The sequence below is a fragment of the Malaclemys terrapin genome, chromosome 1 (assembly GCF_027887155.1).
Source record: "Malaclemys terrapin pileata isolate rMalTer1 chromosome 1, rMalTer1.hap1, whole genome shotgun sequence".
Classification (NCBI taxonomy): Eukaryota; Metazoa; Chordata; order Testudines; family Emydidae; genus Malaclemys; species Malaclemys terrapin.
In genome coordinates, this window is record NC_071505.1 from 133,573,366 (window position 1) to 133,592,742 (window position 19,377).

At 44.4% G+C, this 19,377-nt stretch overlaps 1 protein-coding gene across 3 annotated transcripts in view; it reads left to right on the plus strand.

Moving 5' to 3' along the window:
- Positions 1-19,377, plus strand: part of CRACR2A (calcium release activated channel regulator 2A) — a 114,546-nt gene that overhangs the window by 29,973 nt on the left and 65,196 nt on the right. For all 3 annotated transcript variants that reach the window (XM_054039459.1, XM_054039467.1, XM_054039449.1), the window contains exons 2-5: positions 7,469-7,699; positions 10,562-10,673; positions 11,022-11,196; positions 18,733-18,879. In XM_054039459.1, the coding sequence (XP_053895434.1) occupies positions 7,469-7,699; positions 10,562-10,673; positions 11,022-11,196; positions 18,733-18,879 (665 nt within the window). The remainder of the gene's footprint in view (positions 1-7,468; positions 7,700-10,561; positions 10,674-11,021; positions 11,197-18,732; positions 18,880-19,377) is intronic.

Genomic DNA, 19,377 nt, shown 5'->3' on the forward strand with positions numbered 1-19,377 from the left:
ATAAAGCATTATGGTTGTTCGTTCAAAAGTTTACAACTGAACATTGATTTAATACAGCTTTGACACTTTACTATGCAGAAGAAAAATGCTGCTTTTAAAAATGAAACAAGCACAGAAACAGTTTCCTTACCTTGTCAAATCTTTTTTTTAAACTTTCCCTTTATTTTTTTTTAGTAGTTTATGTTTAACACAGTACTGTACTGTATTTGCTTTTTTCTGCTCCCTGATTGCGTACTTCCGGTTCCAAACAAGGTGAGTGGTTGTCTGGTCGGTTTGTAACTTTGGTGTTTGTAACTCTGAGGTTCTACTGTACTTCGGAAACACAGAAGACAGTTAGCACCACCAGAGGGCTTACAAACTATTGAAAGGAATACTACCTCATTCTTACAGGCTATATCAGAGGAGGGCAAATTATGGCCCACGGGCCAGATCCGGCCTCTCAGAGCTTTCAATCCGGCCTGCGGGATTGCCAGCCCCATGGTGCAGCAGGGCTAAGGCAGGCTCCCTGCCTGCCCTGGCCCTGCGCCGCTCCCGGAAGCAGCCGGCACCACGTCCCTGTGGCCTCGGGGGGGGGGGGGGAGGCGCAGAGGGCTCCGAGCACTGCCCTCACCTGCAGGCACCGCCTCCCGCAGCTCCCAGTGGCCGGGAACGGGGAACCGCGGCCAATAGGAGCTTCAGAGGTGGTATCCACATGTGAGGGCAGCATGCAGCAGAACCCCATCCCCAGGAGCCATTGCCGGACATGCTGGCCACTTCCGGGAGCAGCGCGGGGCCAGGGCAAGCAAGAAGCCTGCCTTAGCCCCACTGCACGCTGCTGCCACCCTGGAGCCGCTTGAGGTAAGCAGCACCGGGCCGGAGCCCGCACCCTGAACCCTTCCTTCACCCCACACCCCAACCTCTTGACCTGAGCCCCCTAACCCTCTGCCACACCCCTCCTGCACCCCAACTCCCTCCCCTGAGCCCCCTGCCACACCCTGCACTCCTCCTGCACCCCAACCTTTTGCCCTGAGCCCCTTCCTGAACACCACACCCCCTCCCACACCCCGGACTCCCTCCTGCACCCCAACCCTACATTCACAGCCCTGCATACAATTTTCCCACCCCGATGTGGCCCTTGGGCCAAAACGTTTGCCCACCCTTGGGCTATATGCATTCTCAGGAATTGATCTCTGCATTTGAAAAGCTCCTGTTACTGTAATATCTAAGTTTTGTTACATTATTAGAACTCAAAGTGAGCTCTGTTATGATAAATCGTTTCCCAATAGGGGACATTATTGTGTGATTACAACTAGAAAATTAGAGAGCTCTGCTCTCAGGAAGTGCTTGGTGGGAGAGGACCGTCCCTGTGGAGAGAGGACACAGCCGGGATGTTACACTGTCTCAGCTCTCTCTTTTTATGCTGAACAAGTTCTCTCCAAAGTGAGACCAAACTCTTCCTCTCAGACCCTGTTTTAGCCACCAGTTACTGTCTTGCAGAAGAACCCCACTGGGTCTTCTTCCACTCTGTCCCTTGGGGACTGTCTCAGGAAAAAAGTTTCTTTTTGGGGCATGCCCTGAATGTAGTATAACTCAGGCTCCTTCTGTCTCTCTTGGTAGGGCGGGTTGTAGCCTGGAGCCTTGTGTGCAGAAAACATTGATTTTGGCTGCTGAGAGTTTGAGCCAGGGTTTGGTCAGCTCTAATGTCCTGGAGGGATTGAAGCTGTCCCAGCAGGTAACAGAGAAGTTGTTTCCAAGATTGTGCCAGCCTAGGCCATTAAGGGCCTTAGAAACTAGATTTTCAGGGATACTCAAGTGCCTACATTTTTTAAAAAGCACCTGAATAGGTTAGGCACTTAAATCCTAGGCCAGATTGAAATCAATGTGAGTTAGGCACTCAATCTGCTTAGACACGTTTGAAAATCCCATTAGGCACCTATCTGCAACCTTAGGTGCCTAAATATCTTTGTAAATCTGGCCCTTAGTGATCAGGACAAATATTCAGAACCAGAACTGGAACTAAATGGGAAGCCAGTGCAGGCTAACAAGCATATATGTTCCATGCTCTCTTTGACCTGTTCCACTAAGGCCTTGGCTACACTTGCAGATGTACAGAGCTGTGAGTTAAACCTGACTTCGTGCAGCTGAGTAGGGAAAGCGCTGCAGTCTGTCCACACTGACAGCTGCCCAGCGCACTGTCGTGGCCATATTTGCGGCAATTGCAGCGCTATTGGGAGCGGTGCATTATGGGCAGCTATCCCACAGAGCACCTCTTCCCATTCTGGCGCCGTGGGTTGTGGGAAGGGGGCGTGGATGCGGGGGATTCTGGGTCCTGTCCCAATGCCCCGTGAAGCATCGCTTCGTATCCCAGAAATCCCTTTGTTTCCGTTCACCTTGGGCACCATCTTTCAACGGTTTCTGTGCAGCGCGATCTGTCTCCGGGAAATGGAGTCCGAACTGCTGAGGCGTATGCTGATGAGTCTCGCCAGCACGTCACGTTTGGCTGTCGAACTATTCCTTAATATCCAAAGTGACAGTGAGAGTGAGGGTGAAGAGTCCGACAATGCTATCGAGCCGCGTAATGCATACGACACGAAATTGCTTGTGGCATTCACGGACATGCTCAGCACCGTGGAACGCCACTTTTGGGCTCAGGAAACAAGCACCAAATGGTGGGATCACATCATCATGGAAGTCTGGGATGACGAGCAGTGGCTGCAGAACTTTCGGATGAGAAAAGCCACTTTCATGGGACTGTGTGAGGAGCTCGCCCCCACCCTGCGGCGCAAGGACACGAGATTGAGAGCTGCCCTGCCAGTGGAGAAGCAGGTGGCTATTGCAATCTGGAAGCTGGCAACTCCAGACAGCTACCGGTCGGTCGCAAACCAGTTTGGAGTGGGAAAGTCGACCGTTGGAATCGTGTTGATGCAAGTTTGCAAGGCCATTAATCGCATCCTACTCAGAAGAACCATGACTCTGGGTAACGTGCAGGAAATAGTGGATGGCTTTGCACAAATGGGGTTCCCTAACTGTGGAGGGGCGATAGATGGGACGCACATTCCTATTCTGGCACCACCCCACCTAGGATCCGAGTACGTTAATCGGAAAGGGTATTTCTCTATGGTTCTCCAGGCGCTTGTGGATCACCGTGGGCGTTTCACTGACATTAACACAGGCTGGTCCGGAAAGGTGCATGACGCACACATCTTTCGGAACACTTGTCTGTTCAGGAAGATGCAGGCCGGGACTTTTTTCCCAGAGTGGAAGATCACTGTAGGGGAAGTTGAAATGCCCTTTGTGATCCTTGGAGATCCCGCTTACCCGTTAATGCTGTGGCTCATGAAACCCTACACAGGGAGCCTTGACAGCAGCAAGGAACGGTTCAACTACAAGCTTAGCCGGTGCCGAATGACTGTGGAGTGTGCCTTTGGCTGTTTAAAGGGCCGCTGGCGATCTCTGTATGGGAAGCTGGACTTGGCTGAAAACAGCATCCCCGCGGTTATATCCGTGTGCTGTGCCCTTCATAATATTTGTGAAGGGAAGGGTGAAAGCTTCACTCAGGCATGGACCTCCGAGGTTCAACACCTGGAGGCTGAATTTGCACAGCCAGAGAGCAGGGCTATTACAGGGGCCCAGCGCAGGGCTGCAAGGATTAGGGATGCCTTGAGGGAGCAATTTGAGGCTGAAAACCAGCAGTGATATCTGGTGCCCTGCACGGGAGTGAAGTGCAGTAGTTCCAATCTTTAGGAATCAGTGTTTGCTAAGCAGACAAGCAGACTTGCAGTGCCTGTTTATTTCCTGGGCTAAAGAGTCTTTTACTTTATGCAATAATAAAGAATGTTTTCAAAGCCAAAGAATCCATTATTGAAAAGAAAAAAAAATTATTTATTGAAAAGAAACAAGGGGGTGGAGTGGGGAACAGTACAATCACAGATTCGTGTATGTCCTGTTTGGTGTGCTGTGCAGTGAGTGCTGCACTTCAGGGCAGCTATACTGCATGGTGATGGGGGTTGAGTGCAGAGAGTAAGGGTCATGGTTTTCAGGGCTGGGTGATGAAGATACTGGTGTTGGAGGCAGCGGGTGGCATGAAGAACATGGAAGTTGGGGAAAGTGGGTTGGAGGTGACAGTGGGGCACAACGGAAAGAATTTTGGGACAAGGGCTGTAGGGGAGGGTGGCGTTTGCGTTTGCGGTACTGCTTCTCTTTCTGCAGGGCTACCAGTTCCTGGATAGTGTCTGCTTGGCGCTCCAGGATGCTTATGAGCCTATCAGTGCTTTGCTGCCAGTGCACGGTGCTTTGCCTCCGGTGCGCTGCGTTTTCCTGGCGGATCCTGCTTTCTCTCTCCCTCCAGTCCTGTGCCTTCTCGTTCTCTTTAATAGATTGCCGCATCACTTCTTGCAGCATGTCTTCTTTGCTTTTTCGCGGTCTCTTCCTGAGTCTTTGCAGTCTCTGAGCAGGCGATAAGAGGGACGGCTGAGGTCTCAAGGTTGAGGCAGCTGTATAGGCAAATTGCAACATTTAACAGAGGCAGCATTTATTTATACCAGACAGAGTAATGATTCCCCCCGCACTTAAGGAGTAGAAAATACACAGGGTCTACACAATAGCATAATTTTCCCGTCCGAAACAGAGCACACATATCCCACGGGAGCCTCAAAATGGTGAGTAAGGGGGATTGATTGTTTCAGGGCTGCTCTGTCCTCTGGGTTTCTGTGCCTTGGGGAGAGCCAACAGCTTCAGGGGGCACCTACACTGAACACTGTCCCAACATTTTCCACAGGAGTTCGTCCTGGAAGATATCTCGCTGCTGAGGGTGACCTGGGAAGCAAGGGAGGGTCTTCTACTGCAATGCGGCTTCCGCTCTGGCCCATATGCAGCTTGTCTGTGCGCAGCAATGGTCCCCCCGCCCCTCGCGGCACAGTGGCGCGGACACGTTAGCCTGGCTGGGACAAGGATCGTGATGGCTCTCCCGATAAACCTGCGCAAGCGCATTGCACACGTTCTGGATGAGACATTTGAGGAGATTACCGAGGCCAATTTCCGCGATGTGATAAACTAAATCAATGCACTATTCTGCATCTAGGCATGCATGCCTACCCCTCCTCTCCCAAAGAGCCCGCACCAAAAAAATTCCTTCCCGAAAAAAAAAACCGCTTACCAGGAACCTGCTCTTCTGTTTGTCCTCCACCAAGTACCGGCCGCTGCGACTGGCTACCTTCCTCCTGGCTCGAGAAGAGCTCCTGGCTGCATGGCTCCAGGGATTCCGGGGTGTCTCCATCTGGCCCACCACCATCACTCCTGTTTTCCTCCTCCTCCTCCTCTTCCTCCTCCCCCTCCCCACACCGGCTCTGAAGTGTCCATGGTGGTGCTCGGAGTGGAGGTGGGGTTAACCCCAAGTATCGCATCCAGCTCTTTGTAGAATCGGCAGGTCACGGGGGGAGCACCCAAGTGGCCATTTGTGTCACGGGCTTTGCAGTAGGAACTCCGCAGCTCCTTCACTTTAATCCTGCACTGCAGGACGTCCCGGTCATGGCCCCTTTCCATCATGTCCTTTGATACCTTCCCGAAGGTATCGTAATTCCTACGGCTGGAGCGCAGCTGGGACTGTACAGCTTCCTCCCCACAAACACTGATGAGGTCCAGCAACTCGCCATTGCTCCATGCTGGGGCTCCCTTGGCGTGTGGAGGCATGGTGACCTGGAAAGATTCGCTGATAGCACTCCACGCCACGCCGGGCTGAGCAAACAGGAAGGGGATTTTTAAAATTCCCGGGGAATGTAAAGGGTCGGTCACATGGTTGGTTACCTGAGGCCAGGGCAGTAGAGTTTGAACTGATGACCAGAGTGGCTAGAACAGGCATTGTGGGATACTGCCGAATAATTCTGGAGGCCATTCCTAGCGCATTGGGTGGCCACACTGGCACCGCAGTGCTGGAGTGGCAGCGCAGCACTCGCTATTCCTCTCAGAGAGGTGGAATACATGCAGAGCTGCAACCACGGATATACAGCGCTGCAAATGCCTTGCCAGTGTGGACGGGGAGTGAGTTACAGCACTGGGGGCGGCTTTACAGCGCTGCAACTCACAAGTGTAGCCAAGGCCTAAGGCTATATCTACACTACACAGCCTTTAGTGCTGCTAAAAGTCACACTGTGTAGCTGCTGTTTGTTGGTTCTCCTGCCGACAAAAAACCTCCACCCCCAATGACCGGCGTTTGCTGCCAACAAAGCGCTGTTCACACTGGCGCTTGTCATCAGCAAAACTTTTGTCTTTCGAGGGAGAGGGGGGTTAACACCTCTGAAAGACAAAAGTTTTGTCATTCAATTACCAGTGTAGACATAGCCTTGGGAGGCAGGCACTGTGGAATGGACAAGCTGCAGTTTTTCTTGGATTTCAGTTTCAATCCCAAGTACAGTCCACTGTTGTACTTCACTATAATAGAAGAAGGGGACTGTTGCCCCTCTCATTCATGCTAGTTTTACATTGGAGTATTTGCTCTAAGTTCAACGAAGTTACTCCTGATTTATACCAGTGTGTGATCAGACCTATTCTCTTTAACAGACCAAAATATGGAAAGAAACTTCACATGAAGGAAATCAAACTATGTCTGAGCCGTAGGCATAAAGTTTTTTTTTTTAAATTGTCTTTTGCAAATCCTCTTCTCTTTGCACTGATGCTGTGTGTAGCATAATTGAAATTGGTTTAGATAGAAAAAGAAAAACAAAATCCAATATTGTTTATATCAGACCACTCAGAATAAATTAAGATAAAAACCATATAACTCCAAACTTTTGATTAAGAATATTTTCTTATGGATAGTATAAGATGTACTTTTCCAAACACTGCTGGGAAAAGTGTTTGGGTACTATTCAAAATATCAACTCAGAACATGCCAAGAAAATGGACTGTATAATTGTTCTTACTGTTCCAGTGAATATTCAAAAACACATGCTGTAAATATATATTTCAAAATTCCATATGTACATTTTCTTGTTCTCTCTCAGCTCCATTTATTTCCTTTAAAAAAACTGGTTCATCGACTTCCATCAGTCTTCATTACTTTGCATATTCCAAAAGTTTAAGGGACTGCACACAAACTGTGAGTCTTGGAAGTAGATAATTAAGCAGAAAGAATGCCAAGTGAGTACTTGTAGTGACTATAAATTGTTCTTTTCCTTTTTTAAAAAAAAATTGCCCATACTTTGTGTTTTCTTGTTGTTCACATTAATTAGTTGTCTACATTGCTCATTAAACGGGCTGATTTTGTGTTGAGATTCCTTTCAGTCATAGATCTTTTTCCCTTCCTTGTTCACCATCCCATTTTCCGTGTGCTCTAGTGCAGTCTATTAATGGAATAGATCATGGTAGGCATTTTCAAAAAGCTTTTTTCTTCTCCTAGGCTTCAGTGGCTAATTAAAGAGGTCGTTGCTAAGAGATGATGGAAAGCATCATTGAGAGGCTCTGATGTGCTCTCTTTCTTACCTTCGGCATACAGGTTTTGGACCAGAGTTTGGGAGTAAATGGGATGGCAGCGTCCCAAAATACTTCTGTGACCAGACCTGTGACAACGGACAGAATAAAAGGGGACTGTGCCAGTCCTGGGCCACTAGGAGATACAGAGTCGAGCAGGACAGAACAGGACCCAGGGCAACAACTAGCCATGTTGGGGTTCTTTCAGATCTGTGATGTGGAGGGCAAAGGCTTCATCACTCGACATGATATGCAGGTAAAGCAAAATTGGTGAAATGATGCAATACAATCGTTTTAACATATACAAACCAACACATAAAATGGAAGCTCAAAGCAAATGTAAAATCTATAAAACTCAAAGCAATTGATTTTACGTTTCACTTAACCTGGTGTAACTCCACTGACTTCATTGGGGTTACTCCTGATTTACAGCAGAATCAGAAATGTGTTTAGTTCATCTATTTTCTCTTACAGATTTTGTCAACAAATGCCATTCCAAGCCATTCACTCTGCTTTCCCCAACCAATAAAATGGTACAAAAACTCAGTCAGAACGTTTTTCTAAATACACTTATGCAAACAAAAGAATATTCTATGTTATTTTGATATGTTCACATTGTGCTTATGAAATCAACGTTTTGTGGAAATAATTTTAAAAGTTAAGCGTCCTAATTCTGATCCTATTGAAGTCATTGGCAAAATGCCATTGCCTCCACCAAGAACAGGATCAGGCCCACGCTGTGGAAATGTTCAGACGGTTATTCTATCAGGTATGTTGTGGAAAACAACAGCAACCCACTCTGCAGCTATTCATGTTTTACATGCAGAGTACTCCTTGGGTGTATTCATTAATTTTTTACTTCAGTGCTAATGGATTAAATAGAATTTAGGAGCAGTAGCAAAGTAGTGACAGTGGAAATGTCTTAAATACAATTTTTTGGAGGATTTAATACCGTCACATACAAAGCTGTTCAGTGTAATAGTAAAAAGTGCCCAACACATTGAGAATTACCCATTCTGAAAAAAACAAACAAATCAATGCTCAGGTTATTGCCAGTTGCAGGTTTTCTGCTGTGTGTGTTTATGGATTTTTTTTCTTTTCTTTCAAATTACTTGTTTTACTGGCTGCACAGTTTTAAAAAAATGTTAGAGAAAACATTTACTGTTGGTTGTAGTGCTTACTACACTGTGTAGTCCCACTGAAGTAATTGAAATCACAGTAGTAAATGTGTTATTCCTGGTAGTAAATGTTTGAATGTTTGGACCATTAGGCATCTTCCTGGATCACCATTTTGTTTTATTTATGTATATGGATTAAAATGGTAAAAAGAAAATAGGATTTAATTTTTAATACAAGGGAACCCTCACATATTTTTGAACTTTAATGTCTGTTGCTACAAGGAGGGTAAAAGATATTTATTCCCATTCAGATCTGAGTTCTACACTTACAGAGGAAATGTAACTCTATTTGCTGCGAGCTTCTGAGAAGGGTGACAGAGAACTTGTTTGCGTTGCAAAGAGAACGTAATTTTGTCTTTGATTTCACAACATGAAACAGCTCTTTCAGGAGCTGTTTAGCATGCATGATGAGCTTTATATATGAGTAAATTTCCAATTCATTTAAAAATAGATATAAAGGGCACTGGGACTCAGTGACATGAAGCTACTTGAAATGGCATTGCATTATGCTTATTTTTGTTTCTAGCTAAGCGGATTAAAGATGAAATTACAAAAACATCCTTTTTGAAACCACCAGGCCTGAGTCTCCTCTCACTAAACCATTATGTAAATCAGGAGTAATGTCACTGAAATCAATGCAGTTTCACTGGTGTAAAATTGAGGTGGGATCAAATCTCTTCCTTTGACTTTATATTCTATCTGAGGTCAAAAGTTGAGAATTAAAAAAATACAGAGGCCAGCAAATTGGAAAGTTACAGTTTCTCCATTAGTGTTAGCTCAGATACTTGGAGCCTGCTTGTCACAGAGTGGCTGGCCCCTTTAAATGAGGCAGGTCCAGTTCCCCTGTGGTAGAACAAGTGCTCCCACCTTGGCCAGTTAGGAGGGAGGGGCAACACATGGATCTGGGGGAAAAGGGTCTCCAGGGAGAAAGTTCAGGGAGCTGGTGCTCAGTTAAAAGAGCATAGGAGAATCCTGCAGTTGGCTCTGAAGCAGGAAGGACTGAGAGAGGCAAAGGGAAAATCCCCTGGGAGCTCTAGCCTAGGGTGGGCTGAGGAACTGTTTTCATGCGTTGGGGTTTTTAAACCTATGTTTGTAAAATAAAACTGCCTGGAAAGAGACTCTGGGTATGGCAGTGGGTCCTTTGTGGGCTGAGGACAAACCAGAGCCTTATATTGCTCCACTGAAATCAATGGGAATCTTCTCAATATCCTATCCAAATATACAGAGCAGATCTAGCCCTGTTTATCCTTTAAAGCTAGGTAACCACCACACCCATTCAGATGAGGGGAGTCTTGCCCTTGCTAGTTCTTTAATTACAACTTCTTTTTTGACTCCCATAATCTATTCATCCCTGAACACAACTCTACGCCTGTGATATCAGACTCTTGCAGTAACATATACTAAAGATTAATTTATATCCCATTATGTCACTCTAATTTTTAAATGACTTTAATATTGTTCTGATCCATTTTTGTCTCACTGAATCCATATCAAATTTGCTCAGTTTCCAAATAAAAGAGGAGATGCCTTGAAAAAGAAACTGTAATATAAAATACTTTTATGTTTGTTATACTAACAATTAAATTACCCTAGAAAATAATGTACAAATATACATATATATATTTCAATAATGAAATAAAAATAACATTTAAAATAATAAAATAGAGAAGTAAAATAAATTAAAAATAAAATAGTAACCTAAAATGAATAAAATTGTCAACACTGATATGTTTTATGTAGAAAAATTTGAAATGTTTCATTTCAGACTTTTCAAAATGGATATTTTTGGGGGAGGGGCGAGAGGAATTTGCATTTTGTAGGAAATTTAGAGTTCTGTCATTCTAAATTACTATTGTTCTTATCTTGCTCTTCAGATTCTTCTCTTCCACTAACCACTTTTATGATAAATAGTGTAATGGAGGCATGATCTGTCATTTCAGAGACTTCATGGTCAGCTACCTCTTAGCCTGGAGGAGCTGGAGAAAGTTTTTGATACTCTGGATGCAGATGGCAACGGTTCACTTACGCCAGAGGAGTTCACCACAGGATTAAGTGAGTTTTGGAATGCAGATCTGTGTATACCTCCATCCATGTTCAGTACTTCATAGACAGGTAAGGAGACATGGTTCCTTAAGGAACCTGAAGTGTAGTCCTGATGCGTGCAGTGAATCCTGAACAAAAGGCCACTACCCATGCTACTCCAGCTACACAACTATTTTTAGTGCTCTAGTTCAATGACAGCTAGTGTGAGTACGTCTACGTGGGCTGGAAATCACACCCCCAGCTCTGAGTGGAGACACAGCCTGGGAGAGACTGCTAATAAAAGTCACTGTTTTTTTTAATGACTTCTAATTACTCTATAAACAGATTTTTAAAAAGATGTTCATCTTTAAATTTTAGGTCAGTTTTTGTTTGGGCAGATGGCCTCTATGAATGAAATGCACGAGTCTGACAATGAAAATGTCTATCAGTCTAAGTGGGAAGAGAGCTATGCTAAAGCTGATGATGATGAAGACGAGGACCGGCAGTTCTCAGATCTGATGGACCGGCTTGGAACAAACAAGATCTTAGAAGAGTAAGTCATACCAGCTGCAATGTCAACAATGTACAATTCATGATCTTTTATGATTTAGCTCTACATTTGCTAGAAAACCCTGGGCTTGATTCTCCTTTCATTTACACCCACTGTGCACTGGTGTGTCACCATTGACTTCAGTGGAGATGCTTTTGACTAACTGCAGTGAGAGATCAGAACTAGGGCCCCTTGTGATGTAGCGATCTCAGATCCATTTCCTTGGTTGCTGCAAGTAATGAAATAAAAAAAACCCTGAGCGCCACACATTTGTGCCCCATGAGGATAACACAGTTAAACCCTCATAGTCACATGCATTTGAGAGCAACACAAATGAAGCACTAATGTGGCACATGTTCTGAAAATATGTACGGTAATATTGATATGCTATCTGTGTATCCAAAAATGACATTATTTGCAAATAAAGAATCCTTAGAGAGCATTCCTTTGGCAAAGACTATGCTTACATTGCCTTTGTATCAATTAAGAATAACAAAAAGTTCTCTTTCATAACGGTGTAGTTATTAATGATTAATCATTAATAATTTACATTGCGGTAGCACCTACGAGCTCCAGTGAGGGACCAGGACCCCAGTGCGCTAGGTGTTGTATAAACACAGAACAAAGGGGCTTTCAATCTATGTTTGTGTGACATTTGTCAATGAAATAAAATTACTGCTGTAAAATACCAAGTTGTCAGAATGCTAAATGCTGTGATTTTTTTTTCTTTTTACATCTAATATCATTTAAATCTGATATCTCCAAACTATTTTGAATGAGTATGTTTGTTTTTCCTCCACTGAAGCTTACCAGGCATTATCCAGTAAACACCAGATACATACTGTACAGTAAGACTATTTCAGGAACATGCTGATTGTTAAAATAGCCATCAGGTCTTACATGTTCCTGTGGGGCATTTGAAACACAAACTGTGAGTTTAGTGATTCTCTGAAAGCTCCCATCTGTGGGGGAAACAAGATGTAAAGAAATTGTGCAGAGGACAAGAAAACGGATCTTAGCTTTGACTCATTTATTCACTGAAAGACAAGTTTCCTATCTGAGCTTACACCAATAGGCTGTGCCTTACTTTCATTTTTTAAGAGTTAGAATAATTGTGAAGTGTTTTGTGTTTCATGCTGCCTGGTTCTGTGCTGCATATAATTGAGACAAGGTCATCTACAAGATATATTTATAAGCTAATGGAATGATGTGCAGAAAATTGACTGAAAAAATATGCTGGACATGCAAGAGCCTCCTTAGTTGTGATCAGTGAGCAGCGTGGTGTGTGGGCCAAAGTCCACTAACGTCAGTAATGGGAGTTCAGTGGGCTTTGGCTCAGTCCCTAGGTACTTGATTCTAAGGTAGAGTTCAGAATATTAATTTACAATGTGGCTGTCTCTGCTCCTCCAGGGCCTTGATCCTTTCCTGGTGTGCAGAAGTGATAAACAAGCTTATATTCTAGTTCAAGTGGGAATGGAGGCTATGTAAGTGCACATGTATGGTTGAGGACTATGTGTAATTAATTACATTACAGTGAAGAGCAACAAAAGCACTCTGCATGCTCATGGTCTGATTTGCATGAGAACAGGAGAAAAGAGACAGGGTGTGGGTGGAGAATGGGCAAGTCTCACAGGATGTGGCCCTAAGTGATCCTCTTCATACTACAGAGGTTCTTAGCTATCCTCTCTAAATCCTACTCCCTGTCATAGGCAGGAGTAGGTTGGCAACTGTGCAGCAGGGCTTTCATTACTGCAGGATCAGATTCCCCTGCTTTTCCTGTCATTCTCATCACTTTTTACCTTGAATTTATACAAGCAACACTCCACACCTGCACTGTCCAGGATGGAGCCTTTAATGTGCATGCAAAGTAGAGCAGGTCAGAAAAACAGAATAAGAAATTCACAGGAATTCTGGCAAATCTGAAAGTGTCTTCTATCCTGTTGTGATTTGCAATGATCCAGTGTTTCATTTTTGGCAAAATTGTTTTTAAATAAAACATGTGTTGGTTTTGAAATGGGAGATTTCTGAAAATGAAATGCTTCAATTTTGAAACAGTCGCACCCTGGAACTAAGCTGATCAAACATAATTGGTGAAGCAGAAGACCAAGGTTAAAATTTTCAGTGCCTACGTGACTTAGGAGCCCAAGTTGGCACTTCGGAGCTTACGTCTCATTGAGTTTCAATGAAAAAGGCTTCAAATGAGTTTGCCCCCTGTCCAACTCCCATTGGAAGCAGTGGGAGTCTCTCCACGGATTGCGATCAGAGCTGGATCAGGTCCTGCATCAGGAATAATAAAACATATCTCTTCTCTAGCCTAATGCTAAATCTTCTGCAACCACTAATTAGGTATAGTTTCTGTGGTGTCCATTACAAAAGGAAGCTCTGACCCTTCCTTGTGTAAACAGTCTAAGAGGTTTTATATCACAGTCTAGGGATTCCAATGATGCTCTGAATGACGCATGCATTTAGAGAAGACCTAATAACTAAGATTAGGAACGAGGAGGGTCAGAAGATATAGGAGCCAGTGCTTGTAACGCAGTTAACATTTGTAGCTATGAAAGGTAAGATAATAGGGATGACCGAGGATGGTCCCCTGGGACACGAGCCTGGAACTTGGGATTCCTTGCTCTGCCATAAACGTCCTGTGTGACCTGGGCAAATCCCTTCGGGCTAGAGTCACAAAAGGACATAGGTGCCTAACTACCATTTTAGGCACCTGCATCCCAGAATCAGGCCCCACTGGAATTCACAAAACCCCTGCTCAGCTGCCCCAAACACTGTAGGCACCTAAACTCACTCTGCATACGTTTTTCAGTAAAAGTTTCATCTGTGCCTGTGTTCCTGCCCCTGCACATGCACACTGCAGCCAGTGTGTCTGGATGCCTACGCCCCAGCGTGATGCATGAACAGGGGGAAGATAGGTGTTCCTCTGTCTAACTTGCCTGTGCAACCCGATCTGGTAAGTGCACTCAGACTTTGCCTCTAGGTGGGCTTACACAAAATGGCTGGAATTGGGGGGGCAGGTGGGGGAGGTCCTCCCTCATGACTTTTAGCCCAGTGGTTAGCGTACTCAACTGGGATGTGGGAGAATACGGGTTCAAGTCCCCCCTCCACCTGAAGGGGGAGGGATTTGCACCAGAATCTGCTACTTCTCAGGTCACATGAGTGTCGTAACCACTGACTGTAGGGTATTCTGATGTGGACCTTGCTCAGTCTCTCCAGATGAAGTTGTTCCACTGTATATAAACAATGTAAAAGTGTCACTGAAGCAGGGGCGCTGGATCTTCCACCTCTCAGGTGAATGCTCTAACCACTGGGCTACCGATTCATTCTCATGCCTGCTCGCGCTCTCTCTTCTGGGCCAATGAGTCTGATCATTTACCCACAGTGGAGCAGCTTCAACAGGAGAGCCCAAGGGAGAACTCATAGCCTAATGGTTGGAGCACTCATCTGAGAAGTGGCAGGTCTCTCTTCAGATCCATTCTCCTCCTCAGATAGCGGGGAATCAGCTGCAAATTTTGCCATCTCACTGTTTACCCTGTTTTCCAAGATCATTTATGAATATGTTGAACAGTACTGGTCCCACTACAGACCTCTGGGACGGACACCACTATTTACCTCCCTCCATTCTGAAAACTGCCCATTTATTCCTACCCTTTGTTTCCTATCTTTTAATCAGTTATTGATCCATGAGAGGACCTTCCCTCTTATCTCATGAGAGCTTACTTTGCTTAAGAGCCTTTGTTGAGGGACCTTGTCAAAGGCTTTCTGAAAATCTAAGTACACTATATCCACTGGATCCCCCTTGTCCAAATGCTTGTTGACCCCCTCAAAGAATTCTAGTAGAAAACAAAGAACATGTTGACTCTTCCCCAACAAATTATGTTGATCTATGTGTCTGACAATTTTGTTCTTTACTATAGTTTCAACCAGTTTCCCCAGTAATGAAGTCAGGCTTACCAGCCTGTAATTGCCGGGATCACCTCTGGAGCCCTTTTTAAAAATTGGCATCCATCACATTAGCTATCCTCCAGTCATCTGATAAAGAAGCTGATTTAAATGATAAGTTACAAGCCACAGTTAGTAGTTCTGCAATTTCACATTTGAGTTCCTTCAGAACTCTTGGGTGAATACCATCTAGTACCAGTGACTTATTACAGTTTAGTTTTATCAATTTGATAAGCAGGGCTTAGCTAAGAAGGGCTTAGCACACACCCCTCAGCTTGCCGTCTGCCATTAGCTATTTTAGGCTTGGAGCCACCAACCATGCATTAGTAGGAGCATTGCCAGCAGATCGAGGGAAGTGATTATTCCCCTCTATTTGGCAATCGTGAGGTCACATCTGGAATATTGCATCCAGTTTGGGACCCACCCCTCCACTACAGAAAGGATATGGACAAATTGGAGAGAGTCCAGCAGAGGGCAATGAAAATGATCAGGGGGCTGGGGCACATGACTTATGAGGAGAGGCTGAGGGAACTGGGGTTATTTAGTCTGCAGAAAAGAAGAGTGAGGGGGGATTTGATAGCTGCTTTCAACTACCCAAAGGGGGGTTCCAAAGAGGATGGAGCTAGTCTGTTCTCAGTGGTGGCAGATGACAGAACAAGGAGCAATGGTCTCAAGTTGAAGTGGAGAAGGTCTAGGTTGGATACCAGGAAACACTATTTCACTAGGAGGGTAGTGAAGCACTGGAATGGGTTAACTAGGGAGGTGGTGGAATCTCCTTCCTTAGAGGTTTTTAAGGCCCGGCTTGACAAAGCCCTGGCTGGGATGATTTAGTTGGGGTTGGTCTTGCTTTGAGCAGGGGGTTGGACTAGATGACCTCCTGAGGTCCCTTCCAACCCTGATATTCTATGATTCTATGCTGACTTCAGTGAATCCCATTCTGAGGTGTCTATCTCTCCCCATTCATTGTATAGGGAACCAAGGCACCTAACTGAGGCTTTGTGAATCTCAGTGATTTTCTCGGCACCTAGACGTTAGGCATGGCAATGCTCAGCATCACCAGGCCTAAGAGTCTTGTGCCTCCAGCCCTGAGGCTTTCAGTGCCTTCAGGGAATAATCAGACTTCCCCCCTTCAAAGCGGTGTCGTGAGGATCAATATCGTCAATGTTTGTGAGGTGTTCAGATGCTATAGTAATAGTGGTCATATAAGCAGCATCACAGATAAATAATCTAATTCCATACTTCATGGAATAAGAGGATAATTTACAGGGGCAGGAGATATTTTCTTCCCATTTGCCCTGCAGGTTTTTCACTTTCCTTTGAAGCACCAGGTGTTGTCCTCAGATAGAAAGAGAATCCCAGACTAGATGGAAAAAAGATCTGATCTGGTATGGCAAATCCTATGATGTGAGGCTGCACAGGAGAGATTCCAGATTCTTACAATGCTACTTACCTACACTTAATAAGTGATATGAAAAATTGGTCAGAAGCCAAACTTTCAGAGTAGGATGCCCAAAATTAACGGGGCAAGTGCATAGCTGAGTTATTTGGGTAACTCGATCGACTTCAGTGAAGTTACTTCTGATTTACACTAGTCCATCTGAGATCAGAATCTGGCCCAATGTCTTTGGTTTGTTCTAAGTTAGGGGAAGAGATTTCTAATTGAGTGGGGAAAGGGATTAATCGGAATTGGCCTAAGATAATTAGGTCTAATTTGACTCCATATGTTCTTCAGGTGGACTAAGTATATCACTGAATATAAATGAAATCTGTCTTTATCAGAGATTAAAGGAAACAATTTTGGCATAATAATTTGCTATTTTGGACTGGATAATAGAGGGAACCTTATGGCAAAGTCCTATTTTAGCTCTCCAGACTAAATTGGTAGGATTATATGTTTCTTCAGTGAATACCTTGAGTTCAAGCTGAGCTTCAGGACTTCAGGGGCCTGATTCTGCCAGAGGGTGAACATCTCTCTTAAGGTGCTAAATGCACTCAACCCCCACTGTAGCTGAAGATGCTCAGCCCCTCACAGGATCAGGCCCTAGGTGTGTGTTTGTGTGATTCTGCTTACAAACTTTGGCTGGATGTAGAAGTGAATGTTCTTCACGACTCATTCAGGATTGTAATCTGGCTCGGTGTTCTGATCTCAGGAGGATGTTTAAAATGAGCCATGGTCCATATTGACATGTAAGCTCAATTTTGATCCCTGGGCATTTTAGTACAGGTTTTCAGTAGGGATCCAATACTTTTTATGGGCTGGCTCCCGTTTCTTGAGTTTGAACTAACTCAGCCCACAAAAGTCTCCAAATTATCCCCTGGATACAAATGTGTCTTTTAATTATAAATACAATACACTGTACCCTAGTAGTTTTTCATGTGTAACTGTTAGTTGCTTGTTATTCCTTTCCAATGTAATCCCCTATAGGTAGATATTCTGTACTGTCTCTCTTCCTTGTTGCCTTTACAGTTTGCCTAATCCATTTAAATTGTCAGATTAGATGCCTATGTGCTTCTTTAGATACATAGATAGCTTTGGAAATTAAGCCTAATAAGCAAAACACATAATTCCCATCTGCATGACTTTTATTTCAGAATAAGGTAAGCAGAGAACAAAGAAGGAATAAATGCAACTCTCCAAGAATGTGTGAGGGAGAAGGCTTGATGCTCCACTGCCCTGCACTATGCAAAGTGGGTGTAAAATGCTACCAAATCACAGTGGTGGTGTTTTACCCCCATTTATATTCCCTTTATGAAGGTGTAAATAAATACAGCAGGTACCAGGCAGCTGAGTATCAGGCCTAGATAGTGCAAAGTGTGTTACTCTGTAACAGACATCTGGAAATAGCTCATACACACTTCCACAATGGGCAGACAGAATCTTCTTGCACTAAAAGGGCAGTGCATGGAAAACAGGATTTTAATATCTACCCTACCCCACATTCTTGACAGGTATTGTTATGACTGAAGAGAACTGAATATAGTTCTGTGTGTTCATTAAAGAAGTCACATGTTTTGAGAGTCCATACTTTTAAGTGTGGCATTTTGTTTATTTACGTATATGGTGCTCAGAGACTAGTAGTGATGGGGGAAAGGGGCAGATAGATAGATGACACAATCCTCCCCACTCCTCCCCTCCACCTCCCAAGCTTCCTGGTGAACTGGGGAATACACGGGTGGTGAAGTCCACTCCTCTAAGTATCCCAGTTTGCTCTGTGGGCCTATGCAGAGAATAAAGACTTATGGCCCCCACCTTCTCTATTTCCTGCCCCCTGGAGGATGAGATGTGCCCTGGGGTGCATGGAGCTCCCCCATGCACAGGGATGGAAATTGCAATGATACCCTTTGCCAAGACAAGTAATGGGAAGAATCCCTCTGCATCTGCCTTCAACCATCCCATCCTGGGTGCCCGCATAAGGGCCAGTCACAATTAGGACCTGTATATATAGCCCACACGGATGACAAGCCTCATGTTCTGACCAATGAGCTGCTGAAATTTTCTTTGTGTTACTAGGCTGCTGCAAAAATTTACTCCAGCCTGAAAAATCTTATCTCCTAACAAATGCTTTATTCTCTTTTCTTTTCATCCCTCAGCGAGAGCAATATAAGACAACTTTGGTCGCAGCTGAGAAAAGATGAACCTCGTTTACTTTCCAATTTTGAAGAGTTCCTGGTCAGAGTTTTCTCCCAGCTCCAAGAAGCCGATAATGAAAAGAATGAATTGGAGTGTGCCCTGAAAAAGTTGGTACATCGGTTTGTTGTGTTCTTTTTGTAGTGCTTCAGCTGTATTACATTCTACTTGCCATCAGAATCCAACAGGGGTTTCATCAACCAATCAGCTTGCTGGGGAATTGAAGATTATCTTCTGATCAGAGATATTTTAAAGCAAACATTAGCCAGTCATCACTAGAGCTGGTCAAATTATTTGTAACACAGAACTAATTGGCTGAATTTAGCTCTTCCTTTCCTATTCACTAATTGCCTTGTCTGAAATTCTTTCGCAAATGTCTATTATTTCATTCTGGTTTTAACAAACTACAGCTACAATTATGGTGGCCATTCCCAGACAGCCAACATAAAAAAGTATGATTACAAGAATATAATGTATCAGATTCACCGGTACACTCTGGCCACCATGCAAAACAGCTGTAAACCCAGTTTAACTTGCTGGTTACATTGGATTTACAGCTGCTTTATGATGATGGAGCAGCACAAAGCAATCAAAAAGTTCCAGTGAAT